Genomic DNA, 25,326 nt, shown 5'->3' on the forward strand with positions numbered 1-25,326 from the left:
GGAAAGCAGAAGAACATCAATACAAATCCTGAATTAAAGGCCAGAGTAATCTCTAAATAGGAGGCTACAGCTGAACTTAGGAGAACACACCTGAAGATTGTTTCAAAAATTTCCTTATTTCTGTCCTAACTGTAGGAATAGGAAAGTGAGCTAGGAGTCAGCTAGATAACAGAAACTAAAAAGCTCTTCCCCTTCCATTCTCATACAACCACCCTAGCCACTTCCCAGCCCCAATCCCTGATCGGTGTGGGAGCCTGAATTCAAAGTTTTTCAAGTTTCAGTTCAAGATACTTGATCTTGCAGGCAGACCACTGGTTCTCATGGATGATAAGAAAGCAGTTGCCTGGGCAGTTCTCTGTAGCACCACCTACTTTCCTAGCAGGTGTCCCAGCAGGTCTCCTGGCACATCTGCACCAAAGGCCTGAAACCCCCCCTCCTTAGAAAGGCTGATTTCTTTCCTGCCAAGGGCAGGTGACCCTTACCTCTCCTCTGAAGGAACCCTGACTATTAGCTTCTTTGCTAGAACCAATCCACCTGCAAAGTAGAAGCTGGAGCCTGGGAAACCATCATGTCAACTGTTAGAAACAAACACCAGTTTATCCTCTCAAAGTGTCAACACAAAACCGTATTCTGGCAGGCAAAAGTATGAGAATCCTTTACATTTCTGTATGCTAACAATCACAGTGGACTACCCCGAGTAGAGGAGGAAACTCGGTTCCAAAGCCTCTTTGAATAAAAAAAATATTACTAAACCTCAAAATAAATTTCACCGTAACAATGCTCCTGGAGGTCTGAATGCATTACATAACATTTTACACAATTATGAGATTTCGTATCAGACAACCTTAAGAAACAGAATAAGGCAACAAGAAAAGTAATAGCTTCGCAAACATGAGTAACAATTATTGAGCAGCACACGTGCTGCTTAGCTTAAAATGAGCTCAAAGGAAAAAATTTTAGTAGAAATGAGAATATTCCGAAGTAGAAGAGGGGGGGTGTTCAGTTTGGTCACAGACCAGCCAATAGGTTTTTCTGCCCCTTATACAGGGCAAAGTAACTTTACAATATATTTAGCATATACTTTTATTTAACTTATACAGAAAATAGATTCTAATGTGACAATGTCTGATTAAATTTAAGAGAGTAAGATCATTTAATCTTCATGATATATAAAGTTCGTGTTCACAGAGAGGCACGCAAATTTCTCTGGAACAGAGTCTTTGAATGTAGGCAAACTCAATAGGGTAAATTGGATAAACCTCCATAGTAAGAGTTCTTTGAAATGGTATTTTACTTCTAAATTAAAACAATTCTTAACTTGATTTTTTTCTCATTTATTATCCACAACACTGTAAGTTTTACACTATTGTAACTAACTTCCCAAATCTTACCCGCATGGCACATTCTTCATTTCCTCACAGTTCATGTTTAAAATTCAAATTTTATGCTTATAATCCTTTTACGTGGGAACACAGGTTTTGGGGGAGGATTCCTTGAGTTCTTTTGGTTCCCAGCTGCTTTTTAGAGGCGACTGCTTTATAACACTGTATCACAAATAATACCCAATTATCATTGCAGGCGTTATAACAGAATAGAAAAATTAAACCCACACAAAAACATGACTGAAAAACCTCAAGGCAACACTGTGTCCCAGTTGGATACTGAGAGCAACATGCACCTGAAGTGCCAGCCTCTTACCGAGAACTTTGCTGGGGTTGGTGTCTAGGCGCAGGATAGCCATTGCTAGAGGAAGCGTTAACGTGATATAATACTTGGAGTCTTGGAAGGGTGGGAATTCGGGGAGAATCAGATAGATTCTCATTGCCTCGACATCTGGTGGTGAGCTGGACAGCTGAGGAATCAAAAAACTTTCAAAGCTCTTCAGTATCTAGCAGAAAACAAGAGAAAAGACAACTTATCCTGGGTGATAGAGCACCTAACAATGCAGATGCGTAAGAACTGATGAACTGGAGCATGTTCAGAATGGGTGGACTTGACAGCTTTTGCTGACAACCTCTTAAAAAGACTCCATAGGACAGGGCTAAACTCCAATTTTTCCAAAATGCATGAATGTTTGGATAGGTTTTTCCAGGGCTGGCTAGAGTTTAGTTAACCCCTCTTGTTAAGGTCACACCCCTGCTATAAAAGTCAAACCCAGAGTAAAAAAGCGGTAAAAATATAGCTAAAAAATGGCATGGGGAACATAAATGATTTTATCCCACAGCTCTGCACTTGGGGAAAAAAAAGTCCTTAGAATAAGTTTTATAACCATAAAGTACTCTACTCCTGACAGGCAACAAATGAGTACATAGTCATTATTTACAAGTATAACATACACAGGATTCATTTCAGCAGCCATTTCACATATTAAATGCCATGAGATAAACCTTGTTTTTAAAATCAAGTCTTACAGACACATTCTGGGAAAGTGAAAATCTGCCCAGGTCAATGGAGAAGCATCCATTGATACCATGAAGGATCTGGCCTGCAGATATGCAGTACAACCCTTCCCCCAAAAAATCTGCTGTTACTTGCATGTTACAGAAGGACAAAGCCTTTATGTCCCCTCCAAACACACAAGACCCCAGAAGTGCAATACCTGGTCTAGTAGAATGGAGTGCTGGGAGTTCATCAGCTTCTCAAACAGCACTCTGGTGGAGTTCAGATCAATCCCTGGGATCTTCGGACTGGTTTTAAAATGTTCATCAATTCTTAAAAAAAAATCCCAGACAGACAGGCATAAGTTTAAGAAAGAGACACCATTACCCATGTATTGGCATGTCCTGAGAGCAAGCGATGGAGGAATGACCTCTAGGGAATTTATCAGACTAGAAATAAAGCAGAAGTTGGAATCTTCTTGCTAAAGACAAGATGGACAACTCTCCCTTCTGAACCCCCCTGGGTCTTGCAGAGAAACACTTTATCAAAGCCTCTGACTCCCCCAAGCCTCCTTCACTGACCTAAGAGCCTGCCTAGACAGGCCAGGTTGCTTAAAAATCTGTAAAATATGTATCATCTACGTCAGGATCTTCTATGTTGTCTTCCATACGCTACTTTTACAACAAGATCTGTTTAATCACACCCAGTAAGAAAGGGAAGGCTGATACGTAAGATGACACCTGACTGCTCTGCAAGGGGACAGCAGATGAGGGTTTTCACAAGAAAACGGGAAGATCGTTCAGAGCAGCTTTTTGGTAATTCCACTCTCAATTTTTCTAAAACTAAACAATGGTCACAATCAAAACACAGTACAGCTGACAACGGTCTCCACATGGTCTTTAGTTGTAGCAAAGATGTGCTACGAGAAAGCACAACTGAAGCTACAGCCTAATTATTTTCCTTTGTCACCCCTCCTTTTTCTGATTGATGGTTGTATTATCACACTTTCTGCTGCGCTTGAAAGGCTGCAATCTACTCAGGCTACGGGCGTAAGACGGATAATGAAGGCAAGCCTGCGGAGGACAACAGTCTAACAGCCAGATCTAGCAACACTGAATGTGCAGTCCAGCAGGTAAGACAGCTTGCTCAGCATCTAAAGCAGGATCAGCATCTGCAGCAGAGGCTCTCAGCACCATTGTCTGCAGGAAAGCTACAGCCAAAACTTTTCAGTCACTAGGAAAAAAAAGTCATTGCTAAAATTCCATTGACCTCAAGGATTTCCCAAGTCGGTCACTACTCATCTGAGACCATGCTGGATTAAGACACGGTCTTAATCTAAGGAAATCTAAGGAAAAGGTAGCTATTAAAGATGGGATGCATTTGTCGGTTGGCTGGTGTGACTATAACGACACGAGAACTTAAGGACAGCCTGCTGCAGCAGAATGGCACCAGGCTGGAAATCGCGCCTCCGAGTCTCACTGTGGTACAAAGCACTTCAGGCTGTGACGTGCAGAAGCCATACTGGAGCGTGCCCAGTCACACAGCCCTGGAAAAGCCACTTTTCCATCTAACCCTGGGTACCACAATGCCATACTGCAAACAGGCCTATATGGCATTAGGATACTGGAGGGATATACTAGGGCAATGACATGAGACTTCACACACAGCAGTACGTTGTTAAATACAGCCTCACCTCAGTGTATGGTGGCTTCAAATTCTATCATTCAGTTTGTCAAAGATTTTCTGTAAAAGTCCTGCACTAGCCAGGGCATCACTAAAGTGGAAGGAGAACTGCACGGGGGTGATGAAGTCAAACTCCACTTCCACATTCAAAGGAGATGTGGGACTATGTACAGTGACTCTACAACGTGGATACCTCAACATGATAAACCAACATGACACAACTCTCCTGATGGAGTAACACACTGCCTTGTCACAACACTAAAGAAACCATTGGACAAGCAGAAAAACGCAAGAATGAGCAAGCTGTTCTCTTTTTCAAGTTGCTCTTGGAAAATATTACTCAAGGATTACTCAGAGTAACTAAGCTTTTCTTCACCTAGTTACAGGTCATTTACTCATCAGATCGCCATAGATTTCTCCTCCACATCTTATGCTGTTACCTCCAACATTTACAGACACGGCCAACACAACCCTTCCCCACCCACAGCCCTTGACTCAGCTATGCATATTACATCCTTGTCACCACCTGTTGTTGGTTACACCCACTTGAGATTCCTGCTTTTGTAAGCAGGAGCACAAACCTTTCCACAACTGATGTCACCTAAAAGGAGAGTGCTTCCATGCTGCCCCAGATGTACTTTTTAAGAGCAGCCTGTGTTGAAGTGTACCTGCACATGCACCAGCCAGATCAGCTAGGTAAGACACTACTATTCAGATGCCTGGCGTCACTCATTTCCCTTAATGTCACATTCCTACCCCTCTCCCTCATTTTAAAGATGTTGATATTCATTTCATAAGGAAAACATTGTGACAGCTCCAAGGAATCTGGTGCCACTTACAGTACACTCACCATGCACTTTTAGACCTTCTGCCTTCCTTACCCAGCTCTGATCACCCACTACTTTAGTGGATGCTCTCTGCTCCTGTCTCCTGTCTGATCAGAAAAATGAAATCCCACAGTAGCAGCGAGTGAAGTAAAGGTATTCCAGCCTGCCTCAAGGGAAAGCCACACTTCTGTAAGTTTGCCACTTACTTCTTCTCCAAGAAGCTTCCATTCCAGCAGGCAGCTGAGGACAGTATCTGAACAACATTACTGTTTTCAGCAGGAAGACAAAAGAAAAGAGAGATAGAGGTGATGAACAGATGTCCCAGCAAACCTCTTCAGCTCTCTTCCCTTCCTTCTATGGGAAACAAGGTCGGGATCGGCCCTTCAGAGCCACAGGGGTTAAGCAGTTTATTCAGGATCAGGTAACATCCCTCTTGAAAGGGGGGATGTTAGCACTGCCTCCTTTCCACCTACTCTGCCCTTCTCATGGCAGGCACACAGGGGAAGGAATTTAATAAGTCTGTTCACAAGTTCTTGCTGCTTTTCATGAACTCTAAGCACAGGATGAAGGATAACTTTAAAATCCATTTCCCCACCCACCATTTGCAATGTTCTGAGGCAGCCTCAAATTCCTCCGGTTTTGCTCAAAAGCTCTAACTTGGCAGCCTTGTGACTGGCAATCGTCCTCCCCTTCAAAATGACCAAGAACGACACTTGAAAAGGCTGCTACATTTCAAGTGAAAGCATGGCACGGAAGCCAACAAAATTATTTAAGTAAAACTTTCAACAAAAGGCTTATCCAGTGCCACAATACCTACTTGACAGAATTAGAACTGTTCTTTTCTAAAAGCTTTTGCCTCCAGACATCTATAGTTTCATCATTTATTAAACAGGTGTAACGTGTTTCATTTATGGTCCGGAAATCATCAGCAGGCAAGGAATTCTGTGAGAAGATACAGATTTCAGCAAAAACAAGGCTTGTAAAACAATTCCTTCTTATCCATAGTCTCCGTTTTCTATTTATAACTGAGAGCTTCCTTAGTGTGGTCTCTGAACAGGTTTGGTTAGGCCGTTGTGGCATTACTGAGGAGTGCAAAACGAAAGGCATAGAAAGGTATGGAAAGAAACCCAAGATCACCATCAAATACATTTTAAAAAGAGGAACAGGAAAAACAAAAATATCATTCCCTTAAATGCATCAAAGCCCTCTTAAATACCACCACATATAACTACAGGCATAGTACGTTTATTCTAGACTTATTTCCATGCCTCAAAAAAGTATGTCAAAAACTTCTTTAAAGAAGTTAGAAGCAGAAAACCCAATTCAGCATTCAGCCCTCCGTCCAGCGCAACTTGACAAAACCCCAGTGTCTTTCGTTCACGGCCCTACACTCTAATCGCGGGGACCCCACTGTCTCAGGAGGAGAGCAGCCCCTCACTTCCAATCTGCAAAGGCGACTGGACTCCCCTCCCTGCTGATCAAACTGAAATCGGTGCCTTCCCAATGGCTCCAACGTGCCGCTAAAGGAAGGCAACTTTCAGCCACAGCTAAAACAGTTTTCGGTCCCTGTAACTGCCATCATTGGTAAGGGTCGTAAGGCGGAATGGACTCCAAAGCGACGCCTCATTTGCCAGAGACACTGCCAAAACGAGATGCATTGTGAAGGCTGGGAAAAGGGAGCAGACTTGAGAAGATACTTGATTTGATTTACCTCGTATTCCGAGCAAAGCACAAATGTTTGGTCTCCTCCAGAGAAGATATGTTTAACAATGTGGTATTTACAGGCATCTGTTGAAGAGACACAGTTGTGTTAGAGGCTGATGGATGCAAGTTCCTGCTGGGCCTTTTCCCCACGTTTGCACTGCCAGCCTCTCAGGCTTTACACTACAAGGAGGCACCTGGGTCTCTTGAAGACCAGGCTGAAATCAGCCGGAACTCAAGCACTGTCGACCTTTCTTGAGAGATACAGAGGGCCTGGCAGGAGGGAAAGTTGCAATTTTTAAACTGCAATGAGGGTTTTAAAGAGAAACCAAATCCTTCTGAAATCAGTATTAGTACCATTTCAGAAGGCTCAAGATCGCCAGATGTTATCTCTACCATGGAAAGAGAAAGGGAGAGGGTACGCATTAACAGAGGTCACCCAGTAATCACCATAGTGCACTTGGGACAGGATGGGTTTCTTTTGCCAATTCAAGAACTTTCACAGAACAATGTCAAGACGCCTTTAGACAGCGATGAGTGAACTGAAATCATTTATGTCCATCTGCGACTCCAAGCGGTGCACAGTACGTACCAGGTTTCCCTGAGAGTTGCCCATTGTGGGCTGCCCAGTGACCCTTGACAGGAGAGGGACACTTAACATTGCAAGTGTGCCCTGTTCCCAGCTGGCCTCTTGTTCCACAGCCAAATGCATAGATCATTCCTGAGGAAGGCACAAAGGCTAAAGTGTGATGTCTGGAACAGAGATGGGTACAAAGTTTGGGCCTTGTTTAACATTAAAAGAAAACAAACAAACCACAAACAGCCTAAAACTTATTCTCTGTTCCCCTAGGCCAGAAGCTGGTGCAAAGCAGTCTTTACACCAGCACCAATGCTCAGGTTTTGCCACCTGATGGCACCAGTTTATGGGATGGAGCTCTTTAGGGAAGTGACAAAGGGCAGCTAAAGCCAGCATACAGCTGGTATCAGGCTCACAGAATTAGCTTAGTCATTTGCTAAGCCTGTATATATCAAAAGGCAACAACACAGCACCAGTGTTCCTAACCCTTTTTATGAAAAAGGCTGCAAACTTGTAACCAAAGGGGCTGCTGCTCTTATTGAATCTTGCTGAATTAAGATGTAAAGGTATCTGTTACCAGGTAACAGCACAGGGAACAACCCCAATTAAGAAAAGCCTCCTTTAGAGGGTCTTAAAATTCTCATGAGAAGTAAAATGTAAGTTAGTTTTGACACATAGGATACAGAAGCGAGACTATTTACAAGACTCAGTGTTAGCATTAACCACCACCAAAGAAAATTTCTGTCTGCATACAGGACTCACCTGCCACAAGCGATTTGGGATACTTCACTGCCCATTAGCTCAAGAACTCTTCGGGGGTTCACTTCATCATTCATGGAGTCATGTCCCAGTTGCCCACAGGAACCTGCACCGAACGTGAACACCCCTCCACTCTGTTAGCAAATCAAACAGCATATTCTCCATTTAGGGACCCATAACCCAGCAGTGCATCTCCGACTCCAGTTTCAGTAGGAGCCCAAGCTTAGGCAGAGATTGCTGAGGATTTCCAAAGGATTCAGAAAAGAAACTTGGGCTCTGCTAATGCAGCTTCCAAATAAACTACCTTGTCACCCGTCAGAGAGTAACAGAATTATCTTCAGGTATGTCTACATTAGACAAGCTTCCCACCGCCACCACGACCACCACCAGATGAGTCTGAAACCCCAGCAGGTTTAAACACAGCTGAGTAGCACCCATTTCCACAGCACTTTACATCCATCTTTGTCAGCTGCTGATCAAAAAGACTGTGAGCTTTTTCTCTGAACCAGAGCTTCTACAGAACTAATCTACAGTGGTGTTCTTCCCCACACGAATCCCAAACCCAGCTGTTTAATTCATTTTACAGTGGAAAACACTGAGGCACCAAAAAAGGAAGCAACACCTAGGAAGTGGCAGAGGCAAGACAAAACTGAGCAGTGACCTTCCAAATCCCAGCCCTGTCCTCTGTCCACTAAACTATACACCACTGGGAAACAGCAGGCTCAGAACTGAAAACCTCTTGTAAGTGCTGTGACTACTAATGTTTCATTTAAACACTCATTTGTTTTGACTTGCATTTCATTCTGATGCACAATATCACTCTGTTTATCTTCCAACAAAACACTATATTCAACCCCTTGGATGTGTATTTGCTAATTATTTTTTTCTTGCTCAAATCTAATCTCTTCGAGCGATTCACTTGAGTTTTACTATTCATTGTCATGGATTATCAACATCTTCATCTTCAAAAACAGCAATGAATCATGTTGGCAATGACAGTTATAGTAAGACTACACTTTCCATTTAGTTTCCTGCACTGGGGTTGGATGGGATACAGTAAGTCAACCTGTTCTTTTCACTATTACCCAGGAAACTAACGTGAAACCATCAACAGCAGGCAGTGTTCCCAGGTAAGCATCTTTACCTTTGTCAGAACTGCTGTGTGTTCCTCTCCACAGCTGATGTAAACAACCTTCTGAGACCGCAACAGCTTCACATGGCAAGGGGATTCTCGGTCTGCATTGAAGACAAATAAAGGAGCTGTTTCATAAACACAAACATAAGTGTCTGAGAAAGCCACTGGCAATCTGATTTTCAGATGTGGTCTACATGTGCAATGAAAAAAAAAAAAAAAGTGGGGGGGAAAAACCCACATACTTGAGTGCTTCACTGCTGCTTTTCCCCCTCCAATTCTTAAAAGATTTGTCCTGGCTCAAAGACAATTGCCCAGAGCAAGAATGCTCATATTGAGAACCTTGTACAAACTCAAGATGCACTTGCAGTTTTTGGGAGGTGTGATGAGTGCGGCCTAGCTATGCCTGCCTTCGGCCTCATGCTCTGTTCCAGTCTCCTCACTGATGACTGCAAATGTTTGTTCCAAACCCTTGCTTAGACCTTTCCCGTACAGAACAATCCTGACACATGGGAGACACTAGCACCACACACAGAACAAGCTGAGTCCCAAGGTGTATTTAAATGCCTGCCTCCCTTCTGTTGTCATCCTTTAAGAAGATCCTCCTACTTGCAAAGGCTAATCACTGTCAACCGTTAAATGATGCTTTTCTCCTTCACTCTGACATTCTAATCATTAAAAGTGGGTCTCCTGAGGATGACTACACTAAGCAAGGTTACATGTTTTACTTATGTAAAAATAAAAGCTAAACATTTCAAGGAGCAGCAGGTACCTCAAAACAGTTGGACATTAAGGGGAGCAGCTGCTTACTTCATACCAACAAAAAATCGGGTTCCTACCTAGAGCAGTTGTCCAGTTTTTAAGACTCTCACCCAAGGATTTGACAGGTGCTTTTTTCTGGGTAGTGAAAGGAAAATGGTCACAATTTCAGGGATTTAGAAACGAGAGCAAATTTTTCATTTGATTTGTGTCTTAGCACTTTGATCTTTATTTTGACAGGAATGGCACTTATCTCTACAGCATAATTGTTTAAGTAACAGTGCTGCAGAATACTCGTGTTTGTAGACTTTGCTGTTCACTAAGTACAATTCACGCTGCCTTACCATGATTCACTTACCATAAATATCACGTATTTACTACAGTGCCATGTAAGCAGATTATGAACCCTGGCCAACACAGCCCCACAAGCAGATGCCCTTTCTATGTTCATTTAAGATTAGCACCAAGTCAAAGCAAGCCTCTCACATATAAACTGCAGCTTTGTTGAAATTAGAAGCATTTATCTGCCAGTCTGCGTAGAAAGACCATCGCTGCTCTTATAGCAGATCAGCTCTAGCTTACGTACGATACAAGAGAATAGATCTGAAGCATTTTTGAGAGAACACAAAACGTGTCACAAGTCTTACAATTGTGTTTCCCGTTTCTAAAAGTGTAAAGCAAGATGAAACAGCGCATACAACATATGAGCCTTCTCTGCTAAACTACAGGCTGGTTTTGAGTAATTGCTTTAAGTAAGTTTCAGGTGGTAGGGTGGGTTGTCAAAATGCATTATTCCATTATAGGGACACAAAATGTGAGGTAACACTTTTCTCTTGCAATGTACAGTGTTTATATGCTACATTATGCAACATAACATTTACAAATACATACATCTCATGCTCACCCAAGCAAAATAAATTATCCACGTATGCTAGGTATCACATCCACACTCAGTAACTTGCCTAAATAATTAAAGCTACTCAGCCATCATGCAGAAAACAATAAAGATGTTGATTTGGAGCTCCAGAGAAAATCTTTCACTCACTCGCCTTTGCAAAAAGTTAAGAATGTGTTAACAACAAGCAGAGGAGACCTGGGCTTTCCACACTAGCGGTAATGTCACAACCACTCTTCAGTCTCATTTATAAGTAGTATTTTAAGTCTGTTGATGGCTAGGCTTCACTGAACATGGCCACCTGAAAAAAACTACCATTGGCCCTGTATGTCTAGAAAATTGTGTAACAAATAAACTAGACAACATTTTACAATACTGAGATACTCTGTGTTGCCATCATTTTGTAGCATATAGATGCTCACCAGTCAAAAATGTTGGCAAGCAAGGGGATGGGTTCAGCCTGATGTTCCGCAGTGAGAGCCTTTGCTCTGCACCAACTTCAAACAAAGTAAGGAAAAGGATTTTTAAGAAGAGACAGAAATACATGCACTTCCTTTGATGCCTGCATGTTAACACTCACATTTGAAACATCTTTCTTTCTGACCTTCCTCACTTCCACTAACATCCAAGGGGAAAAGTTGTTTCTGTTCCTACTAAGTACGAAGAGCCTGTAGAGCCCATCAGAGACTGTTCCTCTGCCCTCTCCTTCCAAGAGGAGTTTCTGAGGGTTACACATCTGGTCAGTGAAAATATACCATCAATGCAAAAAGAGAAGTCCATCCTTCTTTCACCCAGGAGCATAATTTTAATACCTCGTTCATCACTTAGTCCCAGCTGTCCTGAGCTGTTCTTCCCCCAGCCAAACACAGCTCCTGAGAGAGAGAGGGCAAAACTGTGGGCTCCACCTGCAGCAACCTGAGCCAAAGGGATCCCATCAAGAGACTTGACACGTTGTGGACTGGCTTGGGAGGGACATTCTTTGCCCAAGCCCAGCTGACCATAGCTGTTCTGCCCCCATGTGAAGAACTGGCCATCTGCAAGGCAAGAAAGAGAACAGAGTAAAAGCCGGTCAACAGAAAAGCAAGTTTGTCGAAGTGAACAAGAACCAGTGCTGGGGGCTTTGCTCCCACCCAAGCCTCATGATGGAGGGGGAAAAAAAAAAAATCAAGACATTCCTTGCTAAAATGAAAGCACAGTCTGAAGCCACCAGAAAAATAAGCAGACATGTAACTAAGTGCAAAATACAGCATCGGACTGCTGTTAACAGTGTAATGAAGAACAGTCCACATGTTGCACACGTAAGAGCAATACCAAGGATAATTTCAACATGAAGAAATTACACACATTTCTCTACATGAAGATGGAAAGTCTTTAAGTGTTCCTGCTATCATTCACCAGTGAGACAGTGGGTGGCCTGTGTGTAACATTTTCTTTCTTGACAGTACTGGCAAAGCTCTTTAGTATTCATGGTACCTGATCCATTTTATAGCCTCCCATTTGGCCTGAAAGCAGCTGGGACAGGGACGTCCTTGGTTTATTATGCAGAAATAAGCTATCTTGGACACTGTGCAAAATAACAGCACAAATCTTGGTAATAAATAGTGAATGTTACGGTACCTGCTGCCAGAGCCAGGCAATGCCAATTTCCACAGGAAACCTGCAGTATCGTCTGTTGGTTCAATTTCTTTATCAGCCTAAAGACAACACTATTTTAGAAAACGTGTCCACAAATACAGTATCACCTTAGGTCAAAGTTACGATTTCCATTCAGGTATTTGTTCTACACATAACCTACTGTTTTGAGGCTGAGGAACAGGGTCTTGAAGGTGATACAAATCCATACATAACAGACGCAAATCTGTGGAGACCTCCAGACACTTGACTACTAACCCCAACTGCATTTCCCGCTATAACACTGAATCCAGCCATCTGGAAATGGTGGAAATAGCTGGTTCCTGGTGTCTCTCCCTCTATTCTTTTTCAGGCATTGACATTTTTCATGCTGTCAGAGGCCCAGCAGTTCGTATGAGTTACAGCATCAAAACCTCTTCAGTGCCTTGTACAGGTAAAATAGCATGTCAAAGTTTCGAGTTATTTCATAAAGCCATTATTTTTAAAATAGCACTATCACATTGACATGTGAGCCTGTCTTTCTCCGTTACATCAGAGCCACCTCCAAGTTAAGGACTGTCTTTCCACAGTTTGAGCCCTTCAGCTCAAACATTAATCTTTTCTGACTGAAACTCTTCCTTTAAATATTGTTTCAACAATGACAGCCATCGTAGACAGACGTCCCAAACTTCTCTCTACACTGGAACTGTGCAGACTGAATAAGCGACAGACTACATCTATTATTAATGTAGCATGATACAACACCATGAAGTTCAAAGGGACCAGTTATCTTTATTATGGTGATAAGCTAAAACCTATCATTGTGAACTGCTCTGGGTAGAGAAGTCTTGGCGTCTGCCACCGGCCTCTGCCACTACCACCATCTACGTGTCCTTGCACTTAACCCTATTAGTGCTCTGGCACAGGTAAAATGCATTAAACAAGTAAAACAAGAAAACTGAGCACTACCCTAAAGTTTCTGAGCAACATTTGCTATTCCGAATTGCAGCAGGCTGGTTTAGTAGCTTTGATGCTAACAGGCAACACTGCAGGAGAGTGTCAGAGCTGAAGTGCCAGTTCACACAGCCATGTATTTTTTTCCCCTGCTCTTGAAATGTATCTCCTACCTCAGAGGACTTCCTAAGGACTGGAACAGAGATAGGTATCACACTGCTTTTCTATTTTTGGGCTGTCCCTTGTGCACCTCCTTGCTCTGTATAAGACACAGTTGCGGTTGCACTTCTCATTGAGGATTTTCTTTTCTGTGAGCCACACACCCATCAGCAGGCAGCCTGTCCTGCCCAAGCCTCCCAAGGACTTGTCCGAGTCCCGGGGAGGCTCAGGAGCACCAGTACAGCACAGAAAAGGAGGAGGAATCACCCTTACCCCCCTATGTGATAAGTGCCCGATTACTGCCCCCCAGAGAAAGCAACACTCCCACCAACTCCAGGCTGGAAGGTAACAACCCTTGATGCATCCCCTCCAAGCAGCTACCTGAAGGAAACCTGAACCTGTTAAAAGTTTACCTTGGTACCGTCACTGCGTCTTCTATAGTGGTGAGGCCCAACTGTCCATCACTGCCGGCACCCCAGGAGAAGAGCTGGCCCTGGTCACTGAGTGCCACACTGTGAGACTCTCCGCAGGCCACATGCACGATGTGCTGCCCAGCCAGGGCTCCAATTTGCTCTGAAAACAGAAAACCTCTCCAGTCACGGGATTCATCTCAGTGACACGCAGACATCAGGTCTGGACAAATCTGTATGCAAAGCCATTCAGACGGGTGCACTGATCCCCAATTTAGTTTTAAAACGCTTCCTATAACAGGAAAGCACCAGGTTTTACTGAAAACATGTAGCTGCTGAGCTCATCTGAAAGCCTGGTCTGCAAATCACAGGAGAAAGGCACGCACATGTCCCCAAGCACAATGACAGTCTACACCCAGCCAGCCTCACAGATACAGGGAAACCTGTCAGGTTATTTAAGAACAACCACACTTCCCAGATCTCAGGTTTTCTCACTCAGTTTTGACGTGGGGCTCAGCCAGTACCCAGAAGTTGGCAGACCCTGTAAAACATAGTCGACCTTCCACGGCTCTCACGCTGAATGAGGACGAGTCATCCACAAAGCTAACCAACGCACCCACCCCTTGCTTTGTTGCTTGATGCATGAAAGCATGTGCATTACAACATCCTCTGTGCTAAGCTTGGAACAAATTGGAACCTATCAACCTATTATTACCACTGTCAGACGCTCTTAAATGAGTCTCATAAAATAGAAGCAAAGCAAGGTGGCCTTATGGAGGCGGAAATCACAGTCCTCTGGAAGATCCCCTACAATTGACTTTTCATCGTTACATTACGTTAGGCAACTGAAGTAGGTTTTTGACAACTACTCTTACAACATCAACAACTAAATCTTATTCATTACACCGAGTTTTTACAAACAGATGCAAATAAAAGTCTTGTTTTGCAATAAAACATCAGAAATACCACACATCTGGTGGAAAAATTCCCCACAAGCCAGACAGAAGCAAAGCTGGTTTTTTTTTTCTTCTCCAGACACAAGTGTTTCAGGTAGATAAAGAAAGATTTCACCATGTAAGCTACAAGGCAGCAATCAGTCTTCTAAAAAGTCCCATGTGCCTGTGACATGAGAGGGAGTAGTTACACGCCATTCTATGAAAGTGATACCCCACATCAAGGACATCCAGAAGTCATTAATGTATTTAACACCAAAATTTCTGTACCGACCAATCCAAATATCTTAAAATAATTTCAAAGGAAGACACCCCTAGGAAGGCTTGCCTTCTGAGTCTGGGAAGTCAGAAAATGAGAAGAATCCCTAACGGATGTTACAGATGAGAAAGGTGACGGTTATTTAAATATACATTCTAACAGAGGAAAGTGCTACCTGAACATGTGCTTCCTTTCACTCAAAATAATTCGTGGCAATAATTAGATGCAGTTTACCAGCAATAAGCACACAAGCATCTAGGAGGGCTTGAGGACAGGGCCTACATGCAGTCCGGCCATCCTTTAGCCCTGCCATCAATTACTGCCCTTTGCCCAGCAGGACTACTTTCACCCAGTCCCACTACCAACCCCAGGCAAAGGCACAGACAGGTTTTAAGAGCAGTAACTCAATTTACAGATACAGATTCCACGCCTGGGCCCATAAGCATCCAACTGTAGCACTGCCTGGCAGCCCGGTTTATGTTCATTTGCATATATATAACTGAGGTAGCCTATTTTTATCTGTGAGCTCTAAACAACCAGCAGCTGTACAGGCTGGTCAAGGTCAATCACAAACACCACAGAAGCACATGTGGCTATCCTCTCTTGCTCTCAGCCAGCCAGCAAGACAAAAAAAAACCCTGCTGCAGCGTCTGACACATGCTTGGCTAAAATTAGGTGGCGTTTCTTTACTGGGACCTGAGGGTCCAAAACCAAAGCTCCCACTGGAGAGGATCCCACCATCAAAAGGAGAGGGACGAAACCATCCTTATCTCTGCAGGAAATCCCTCTGAGTTATGAACCCATCACTTTGCCATAAGCTTGCTGGCCAGGATGCAGTGAGACTGGCCAGTATCTAGAGCACCTGAGCTCTTAAAACTGGTCACGAACCTACCAGCCTGCCTGATACAAGGACTACTTACTTTAAAGAAATACCAATAATGAAAGACAAGAGGTCAAAAGAATTTGAAAAACAGAGGATGTTAATTAATGCTTATATATCATGTTCTGGTTTCAGCTGGGACAGAGTTAATTCTCTCCTCGGTAGCTGGTGCAGTGCTGTGGTTTGGGTTCGGTGTGAGAACACTGCTGGCAGCACACGGGTGGGTTTGGTTGCTGCTGGGTGAGGGTCAGACCCAGCCAAGGGCTTTTCAGTTCCTTGGGCCCTGCCAGCGAGAGGGCTGGAGGGGCACGGGGAGCTGGGAGGGGACACAGCCAGGGCAGCTGACCCAAACTGGCCACAAGGATATTCCATACCATAGGATGTCACACTGAGTATATAAGCTGGGGGAAGAAGGAGGAAGCGGGGGGGGCATCCAGCATTATGGTGTTTGTCTTCCCGAGTAACCGTTACACGAGACGGAGCCCTGCCTTCCCGGGGATGGCTGAACACCTGCCGGCCAAGGTGAAGTAGTGAATGAATTCCTTGTTTTGCTTTGCTTGTGTGGCTTTTGCTTTACTTATGAAATGGTTCTTATCTCAACCCTAGAGTTTTACATACCTTTACAATTCTCCTCCCCATCCCTCTGGGTGAGGGGGCAAGTGAGCAAGCAGCTGCATGGCACTTTACCAGCCAGAGTTAAACCACAACAGTCCCTTCTGGTGCCCAACATTGGGCTCGAAGGGTTCAAGACAACCATAGATGTGACTGGAATGTGCTAGTCTGAATGTATAGCTGTTATTGCTGTTTAGCTATTAGTCATGAGGTTTCTGCGCTTGCCCTGTGGCTTGCTTGCCCCACCGTATATTAGAGTCTAGTGCTTGTTAGTGGCTGCTTTTTGCTTTTGATGCTTGCTGTACTGCTTATCTTACTGTGCTGTGCCCAGGAACATTTTGATAACAGTGACGGCGATGCACCAGGGCTGGCAGATGGCCAGGGCAGTGCTGCTCTTTCTGTGCTGCTGCACTGGACAGGCTGGAACTCCAGTGTGAACTTGAGTCAAAGGGACTGTGACCTGTGGATGAGTCCATACGGGAGCAGGACACCTCAAAGAATCTGTGGCTGTGAATAGGTTCATGCCACAGCAAGTACAGCTCAAAGTGTCTGTGGCCATGGTTATGCCCGAGCTGCAGTAGGTATGCCTCTGAAGGAACTGTGGCCCAAAGACAAACCCACACTGGAGAAGATACACCTCAAAGCATCTGTGGCTGTGCACAAGGTCATGCTGGGGCACCTCAAAGCATGTGGATATGGACAAGCCCACGACAGAGCAGGTACACCCCTGGAGGGATTGTGGCCAGGGATAAGGCCATGCTGGAGCAGGTGTGTGGTCACAGCCCACAGATAAGGCCACAGTGGAACGGGTGTACCTCAACACAACCATGGCTGTGGATGAGGCGATGCTGCAGGAGGTATATCTCTGCAGAGACGGTGCTTCATAGCTGAGGCTTCACTTAGCTAGGACTTATCCATAGACTGCAGTCTGTCAGGGTTGTATCTGCTCCAAAGCAGGGGCAAGGGTGGGAGGTAGTTTGCGATGTTAAACCCTGCAGGCTGGTCTGAAGGGACCAGGGGTGGAGACTGTAACGGGTATACCTTTAAATTGATGTAACCCATGATTTCAGTTTCACAGTATAGAAATTACTATAGCAGGAACCACCTGAACCCCTGGGGAACAAGCCTTACAAGAAGCAGTACAAGCGCAGCAGTGACACAAGCTGAGCTGGCTGTGGTGCCCGATAACCCCATACAACACAACTTCTCTCCTGAGTGACCACCATAAGAGGTCATGTTCATGGACTAAGTGAACTCAATGGACATTTTACAGACATTTATACTGGGGCAGCCCAGAGACCAGGGGAATGATACCTGTGTATTACATCAAAGCATGGGAAGGGTGATGGTGGTTAATGAGGATGCATTGGAAAGTGGGGCGTGACATCAACGGTATGGAATAAGGGGTGGATACTGTCCTGGTTTTGGCTGGGACAGAGTTAATTTTCTCCTCGGTAGCTGGTGCAGTGCTGTGGTTTGGGTTCGGTGTGAGAACACTGCTGACAGCACACGGGTGGGTTTGCTTGTTGCTGGGTGAGGGTCAGACCCAGCCAAGGGCTTTTCAGTTCCTTGGGCCCTGCCAGTGAGAGGGCTGGAGGGGCACGGGGAGCTGGGAGGGGACACAGCCAGGGCAGCTGGCCCGAACTGGCCACAGGGATATTCCATACCGTATGGTGTCACGCTGAGTATATAAGTTGGGGAAGGAGGAGGAAGCGGGGGACATCTGGCATTATAGTGTTTGTCTTCCTGAGTAACCATTATGCATGATGGAGCCCTGCCTTCCTGGGGATGGCTGAACACCTGCCTGCCGAGGGGAAGTAGTGAATCAATTCCTTGTTTTGCTTTGCTTCCATATGTGGCTTTTGCTTTACTTATTAAATTGTTCTTATTTTAATTCCCGAGTTCTACATTCCTTTCCGATTCTCCTCCCCATCCCTTTGAGGAGGGGGGAGTGAGTGAGCAGCTGCATGGTGCTTGGTTGCCAGCTGGGGTTAAACTACAACAAACAGTTAAGACATGGCCTTGGGAGAAGGAATAGACACCATAAATATATCAAGCTAAGAAATAACAAGATAAACTCAAGGAGATTCAGATGGTTAATAAGACTAAACAGAAAATTACTTGTCTATGTGTGAGCTACCCTAGTTAGTATATTAAAAAATCCACCCTGGAGCAAAGAAAGCACCCTACCCATCAAACACAGTGAAAAGAGAATACTGTACTTTTAAATGGAGACGAAGTTCATAAAAACCAATGACAATTGGCACTCCCAACTGGTTCTCCCAACCCAGCACCCATCTCTGCATAGACATGCAATAAATAAGGATCTCTGCTTTGTGTGCGGGTCAGCTCTTGCACACATGGTAAAGAACCCAGATTTGGGAGAACATGCCCTTCTTCCAGAGCTGGTCCCTGCACACTGCCAAGTATTCCAGGGCAGAAAACAAGCCTGACAAAACAACAAACATGGATGATATGGGAGGCTAGGGCATCCATAATGGAGACTGTTTTACTACCTGCAGGCATGACTGAGCTAGTTTCCTCCCTGGGAAAGCAGTATTTGCCACAATAAGTATACTTCCCACTTGCTGTGGAAGGACTATTGTGAGCTGCCTCTGAGCCAGCGCACCTTGGGGAGGTGACAGAAGACTCAGTGAGCAAAGATCAGCAGCTGGTGGAGGGAGGACTGACCGCAGCAGTACTGCAACTGGAGAAAAAGTGCCCTGAGGTATCAGGAGGCTGTGGCGAGGGCTTCACACTCTGAGACAGAGTGGCCATCCAATGGGTTTAGAAATACAGAGCGGTTGCTTCAGTCCCCACAAACTTCATCTTAAGTTTAATTTATCAACACAAGCCTGACCTTGCTCTGTGTGCCATCCCAGGAGACTAAGAAATACCAACTTGTTTTGAAAGGCTTCCCTACATCACTGAAAGCCTTCAGCGACTGCACTTCCCACCCAGGCTCACCTGGACTCCCTGGATGACCACAGACAGCAAGAACATGCCTGTCTGGGAACTGAAGATCTTTGCCTTTAGAAATATACACACATGGCTCATCTCACCACAATACATTCCCAAGACCCTGTCAATCACAGCTTGCCTGCAAAGTCAAGAAGAAACAAAGACCAGAAATAAGCTTTACATGCTCACACACATCTGTTTCCAGAGATGGAAAAAAGCCAGCCTTGCCCTATGGGCACAGACTGCTCAGCCAGTCCAACAAGGCTTCCAGTTCACTGTCAAGCTTGCCAAGCTACCAAATATACCATCTCCCTGCTAACATGGATAGTATTGTCAAAAATATCTGATAATTGCTTTGTTGACCTCCCCTTCCTTCCTCTTATCAAAATGAGGTGTTTTACTGGTTGGTATACATTTGTTTTAATTCCTAGAGCATCACAACACCATTAATCATTCCTTAGAAAAGATGCATCACTGCACCAAAATGAAGGGTACAAAGGGTGAAGTTTATTCTCGGTATTGTGTCTTCAGTAACTGATGAATAAAACTAGTCAATTGGAGCTTTACAGGTACTACTGTATACAATGCCAAGCAGAACAAAACCCTGAAAACAACAGGGAAGGGTTGAAGGAGTTATGCAATACAGTGTTTCAACACGTCATACAGCTTTCAAAACCAAAAAATCTAAGTTCCAAGAAGTACACACCTACCCAATCTTTTCCTTCTGAAGCCATCAGCTGTCTCTGAACAGCACCAATGCTCAGAAGTCATTTATCAAGTTCTTCATATCTGGTGGAGCTCCAGTTTTCATTTCTCTTCTGCACAATTTAACTCACAGATCTCAACTTAGACATATCAAGGTTTGACTTCTTTTGGTCCTAAGCTTGTTAGATTTTTTTCATAAAATACACTCTGGACCAAAGAATGAAGTCCAGGCAAAAATGCCTTGAAGGAAAGCCCTTCTCTGAATGGTGACAGGCCTGGATCCCAGGAGCGCTCTTGTGATTTTTTGCCTGTCTGGTTTGCAGGGACACTCTGGCAAGAGTTGAGGACAGGTGCTGTATGTTTGTGTAAGCTTTCTGACAGCCAGTGCATTTAGCTTGAAGGTTTGCAAACAGCAATAAAGTTGGGCCAAGAATGAAGACCCCTGAAAAGCCCACTTTCAATCCATAGCTTCACTATTTATAAGACAGGGCTTATGTTTTGCCCCCGGTGTTGGAAAGCTATGCAAGCTCTTCACCATCTGCAACTGCTGGAAGCGCAAAGCACCCTGTTACACTGCACCAATTAGAATGCACGGGCAATGAGTGATTAATTAGCTTTCCTACTCCTAGTAAGTTTATCAGAGAACTGGTACACCCTTTCTACATATTGCTTCCAGCTGCTTGCAAGACAGGCTTTTGCTAGAGGACATGGCAGAATCCTTCAGCCATATGTGTACCAGGATGTACACAAACAGCACCAGATGGCTTCTACCATCTGAAAACAACATACAGAAGGTATCAGCCCTGAGGTTACACCTTCAGCAGCAACATCTAGATTTCTTCACCGCAGAAGAGAAGCTGTGGCTTGAAAGAAATAAAGTGTTTTCAGACTGCTTGGACACCCGGCCAGAGTGCCTCATTGCCTCCCCCACTTGACAATAAGTGACCGAGCATTTGCTTATCTTGGTTGTTGCCGTCTGCTAAGGAAGTGCTCACAGATTCTAAGATGTATCTTGCTAGCCTGTCCGGATAATAAAGATAGCAGTAGAAACACAGGGAAGGGAGAAAAAAAAAAAACAACTGTTGGCAAGAAATTCCTCTGGGTTAAAATGCTAGCAGCTTGCACATCAGAGGACAGACAAGCCACATTTCTTTGTATTGCCATGCTTGTTAATACAGTCCACATCAAGGATGCCCAAGCACTGTATCAGAAGTGTGAGATGCAAGGTTTTAATGCACAGGCAGCTAAATATTTAATCAGACACCAACCACAACCTAAACTTCACCCATATCATCTTTCTGTTCTCTTGGTAGTGAAAAGCCTTAATTCTTAGAGGAAAGGAGGAGAGTTCTCTCTTTTTTTTGGAGATGAATTACACAAACACATTAAACCATCTAACAAGGTGACACTAACAGCATTAGCACTTATGGAAGTCTGATTCAAGAGCCAAAAAGTCCATGGGGAACCTGCTACTGCCTTCAACCAGTAATACGAGAAAATGAGAAAGACACTACGGCCCAAACTTACCAGTCAGCAGCATTTCATCAAACCACCGTACAAAAACACAAGTAAGCAGCAGCGAATCACCAAACTCCCCGACAAGATTATTATACATTAAGTAGGAAACTTCAGCTGACTTTGGTCTTCAGCAGGATTGTATAAAGGCAAATTTGGTACTATATATAGGGCTACAGCTCGATATATCCTCACAACATAAAGAGTCTCCCCAGTATCCACCAGCACATACCAGAGATGTTTCTGCACACAGACATCCTGGCTGTATTTCTAGGCTATGAAGAGCTTCATGATTTCAGTCCTAATGAAGCCAGCTGAGCATTAAAACATGTCTGTTTTAATAAAACTGGAAACAGGAGAAGAGAAAAAGTCCAGCAACTGAAACGCTCCCAATCCAAAGTGCACTAAGAGAAGCACACCCAAGATGTCCCCCTCTCCTTATGAAGGTTTCTCCTTATTTTGTCAGCATAACTTCAACATCTTACCTATTCAATGCTTTTACCAGTATTAGCAGCACAAGCATGCTTACCAGCTTTTCTGGGAAATATCATCCCCAGTAGAAGTGTAATTCTGCCACTCAAACTGGTAACTGGGGAGGGGAAAATCATGCTGTTTGTCAGAGCCTTTTTGTCTCTTCCTTTCACCTTCAAAGACCCCAGGAATGAGCCCCTGCTTTCCCTCTGGATACTTTCACCTCCTACCACCTGGGTGTCTTGTGCTTATGGCTGCCATGGACAATATCTGGAGGAAGGAAGAAATCAGACTCTATAAATACAGCAAGATACAGACTTTCCAAAGCTATCAGGGTGCTCTTGAAAACTTAATCTAACCTAACCAGCTAACCAGCTAAAACTGCTCCTGTGGCTTCACTCGCATACCTCTGCGGGCTGTGGTTTGTCAGCAGTGACACCAGAGGAAGGCTCACAGTGAGGAGGTGAGGGCTGCGGGACAGTTTCGGGAACACACCTTCATGATTGCACACAGTGTCTGACATGGCCAGGCATATCACACGCACAACACGTAGGCAGCTGGAACCGCCCTGCCCAACACCAGCCCCACAATTTCACCACCACTACCCTCCTCCTCCTTGCCAAGCCTCTCTAAGAAAACATTCTATGCTTGTCGTGCCTTACTTTCAGACTAGGTGAGACTACTGCACACGAGGGTGTGAGAAACATTGTGCTCTGCAAATGTTTCAAACAAACCTTATGGGGAGACCACATCCCCACTACACAGCCCACCTTATTCTCAAGCTTCTTTTAGTGTAAGACAAAAACTTTGAAGTATGGAGCAAGCAAACGCCTGCATGAGGATTTAACCTCCTCCAGCTTTTGACAATGGAAGTTTACTATACCCAGAAGAGACTGGGTTTTACACATCCAACTCTCAAATCTCAAGGTCTTACTTTCATGAACTGCTGCTACACTTGCAGCAGTAAAGCAGAGCAGCCTGATCGCACAGACTGACAACAGCAGCACTGAAGGTGATAAGGCTCTGATAATTTGGTTAAAGTAGGAAATGTAAACAGACTCACTTACAAACCAGAGCAGGGGACAGTAAAGGACAAAAAGCAGGTGACATTCCCAGGAACACTGCTGGTCACAGGGGTGGGAACAGTGTCCATAGGTCAAGGCTGAGAAGCTCTAAATAATAGACACAATGATTCTGCAGTCCCCTTTCATCCACAGACAGTAATGAAGCTTATCAAGATGACTGCTTCCCTGCACAACGAGTACTATACTGCTCGTATTTATTTAGCATGGCTACTTACAGGCTTAAATCTGAGAGAGAGAGGCTGGCTTAGTTATTAACGCTGCCTTCACTTTATAAAAGCTGCCTGTGGTCACATCAGGGCAGGAATGTAAGAGCAAGAATCAAGAGGCCACCGTGACACCCCAGCGTGTCACTTCACATACGCTTTGCCAGCTACTCCCCCTCACAACTGTGAAAGCAGACACCTACCCTGAGAAAGCAAACCGCTTCCCTGGACATAGCCATGGAAAGCTTTTTACTTCCCCACACTGCTGCCTTTTGTCTAGGGGACATAGCCTCTCCAAGTGCCTCTGAGAGGCCACAGGCAGACTGACAGTGGCACAGCCAGAAGCCAGCCAGAGAAGGCTCCGGGAGAGGCTGGCCAGGCAGAGGCGGCTTCAGTCTGACAAGCATCAGCTGGCAAAGCGAAGAATCCACCTTCAGATCCTAGAGGTAAACAAGTAAGGGAAGATCTTTCAAAGAGGGAAGGCACCAAGACTTGTGAAAGAAACACAGGAAAAATGTGTGTTCAGGAAACCCAGAAAGCACCCGTTTTCCTCTTCAGGTTACTGCAGAGAGCTGCAGAGGTGGTCACTCAGCCAGGCTCGTGGCCACTGGCAACACAGAAGTTGTGGATGTTTCTCCACAGTCAGAGCCCACCCAAGGTCCACCATGCACATCCTGGCAAATGTCACGGCTCCAGGGCAACTCCTCCAGTGTGGCCACGATGCACTAGATCTCAGGGTGATGTACTGAGGACGATCTTCAGAGGTTCAAGGAGGAATTATGGAGATGGGTATGTAGCTAGTGGATTCAGTGTGCTGGTACTATACAGTGTGAAGCTGTATTTCTGCCTGAGAAATCCCAGGCAAAGCCACAGCAATCTGGAGAGCTGCAACAAAGGTCAGTGGCGGTAAGCAAGGGCAGCAGAACATGGAAAAGGAAGAATACGTCCTTCACTACAGTCCATCACAGCCCCCTGGAAGAATTATCAGTGGCAACTATCGAGCCAACTTTATAAATGCAGAAGAAAAAGGCGAGCAAAGTAAAATTGGCAGCTCCACTTAAACAGCACTTTCACCTCCCAGCCCTGCAAGGATGAGAGATCTGTTTGCTTCTCCCCTACAGTGCTCCCACACACAGCATTGCTCCCTTCCCAGATGCCTTAACACAGCCCCTTCCAGTATACATGCTGGCAAACCACAATGGATTTAAGGCTTGAGGACCAAGGAACATCCACAGCCTGTCCTTGAGGCTCAGTCAGTTGCTCCAGGCAGCAAATCACTGCCCCAGTCGGTAAGACAAGACTTCACTATTAGTTTGCTGTGCTCAGTCCTGCAGGTCACTGCTGTATGCCTGTCCTCCCGCAGCAGGTGATCATGTCTGAGCAGACGGCTCCAAGTGAAGCACCTCCAAGTCCCTGCAAGACAGCGCACATTGCTGTAGACTATACACACTTCAAGCATGTCACAAGGGGGGCTTCACCCTTTGCCTCTGGAAGGTGCTATTTTGCTATCTTTTCACATTATTGGCACAGTTCTGCTCAACAGTAAGCATTTAGCCTTCACACAGGCATTTTATATTCTCTTCCAGAAGGGAGGCTACATTTTCTAGGTAGCTGTGCTTGGCAGAGTCTCACTGCTGGCAGCCCCAGGCCTTGTAGCATGTGATTTTCAAAAGCACTCAGTGTGCTCCTCACTGTTCCCATTTATTTCAATCCTGCAATGATCTGCATGGGAGCAGGACAAAGCCATACATTCCTGAAAAGCCACACCTGCACAGTGCCGACTCAGTACAGTACCCTTGCCCTTGCTTTCAATGACATCCCCTTCAGGTTCACAAA

At 44.8% G+C, this 25,326-nt stretch overlaps 1 protein-coding gene across 7 annotated transcripts in view; it reads right to left on the minus strand.

Moving 5' to 3' along the window:
* Positions 1-25,326, minus strand: part of LOC121090846 (probable E3 ubiquitin-protein ligase HERC3) — a 55,455-nt gene that overhangs the window by 17,366 nt on the left and 12,763 nt on the right. For 4 of the 7 annotated variants that reach the window (XM_040599602.1, XM_040599611.1, XM_040599597.1 and 1 more), the window contains exons 3-13: positions 13,850-14,009; positions 12,330-12,406; positions 11,525-11,746; positions 9,071-9,162; positions 7,930-8,060; positions 7,183-7,343; positions 6,601-6,677; positions 5,707-5,831; positions 5,096-5,155; positions 2,600-2,711; positions 1,699-1,888 (exon numbers count right to left, since the gene is read on the minus strand). In XM_040599602.1, coding sequence (XP_040455536.1) covers positions 1,699-1,888; positions 2,600-2,711; positions 5,096-5,155; positions 5,707-5,831; positions 6,601-6,677; positions 7,183-7,343; positions 7,930-8,060; positions 9,071-9,162; positions 11,525-11,746; positions 12,330-12,406; positions 13,850-14,009 — 1,407 coding nt within the window. Of the gene's footprint in view, positions 1-5; positions 1,545-1,698; positions 1,889-2,599; positions 2,712-5,095; positions 5,156-5,706; positions 5,832-6,600; positions 6,678-7,182; positions 7,344-7,929; positions 8,061-9,070; positions 9,163-9,897; positions 9,956-11,524; positions 11,747-12,329; positions 12,407-13,849; positions 14,010-25,326 lie in introns of those variants that run through there. The other 3 variants (XM_040599638.1, XM_040599619.1, XR_005828758.1) reach the window with 3 other exon arrangements.

The sequence above is a fragment of the Falco naumanni genome, chromosome 1 (assembly GCF_017639655.2).
Source record: "Falco naumanni isolate bFalNau1 chromosome 1, bFalNau1.pat, whole genome shotgun sequence".
Taxonomy (NCBI): domain Eukaryota; kingdom Metazoa; phylum Chordata; class Aves; order Falconiformes; family Falconidae; genus Falco; species Falco naumanni.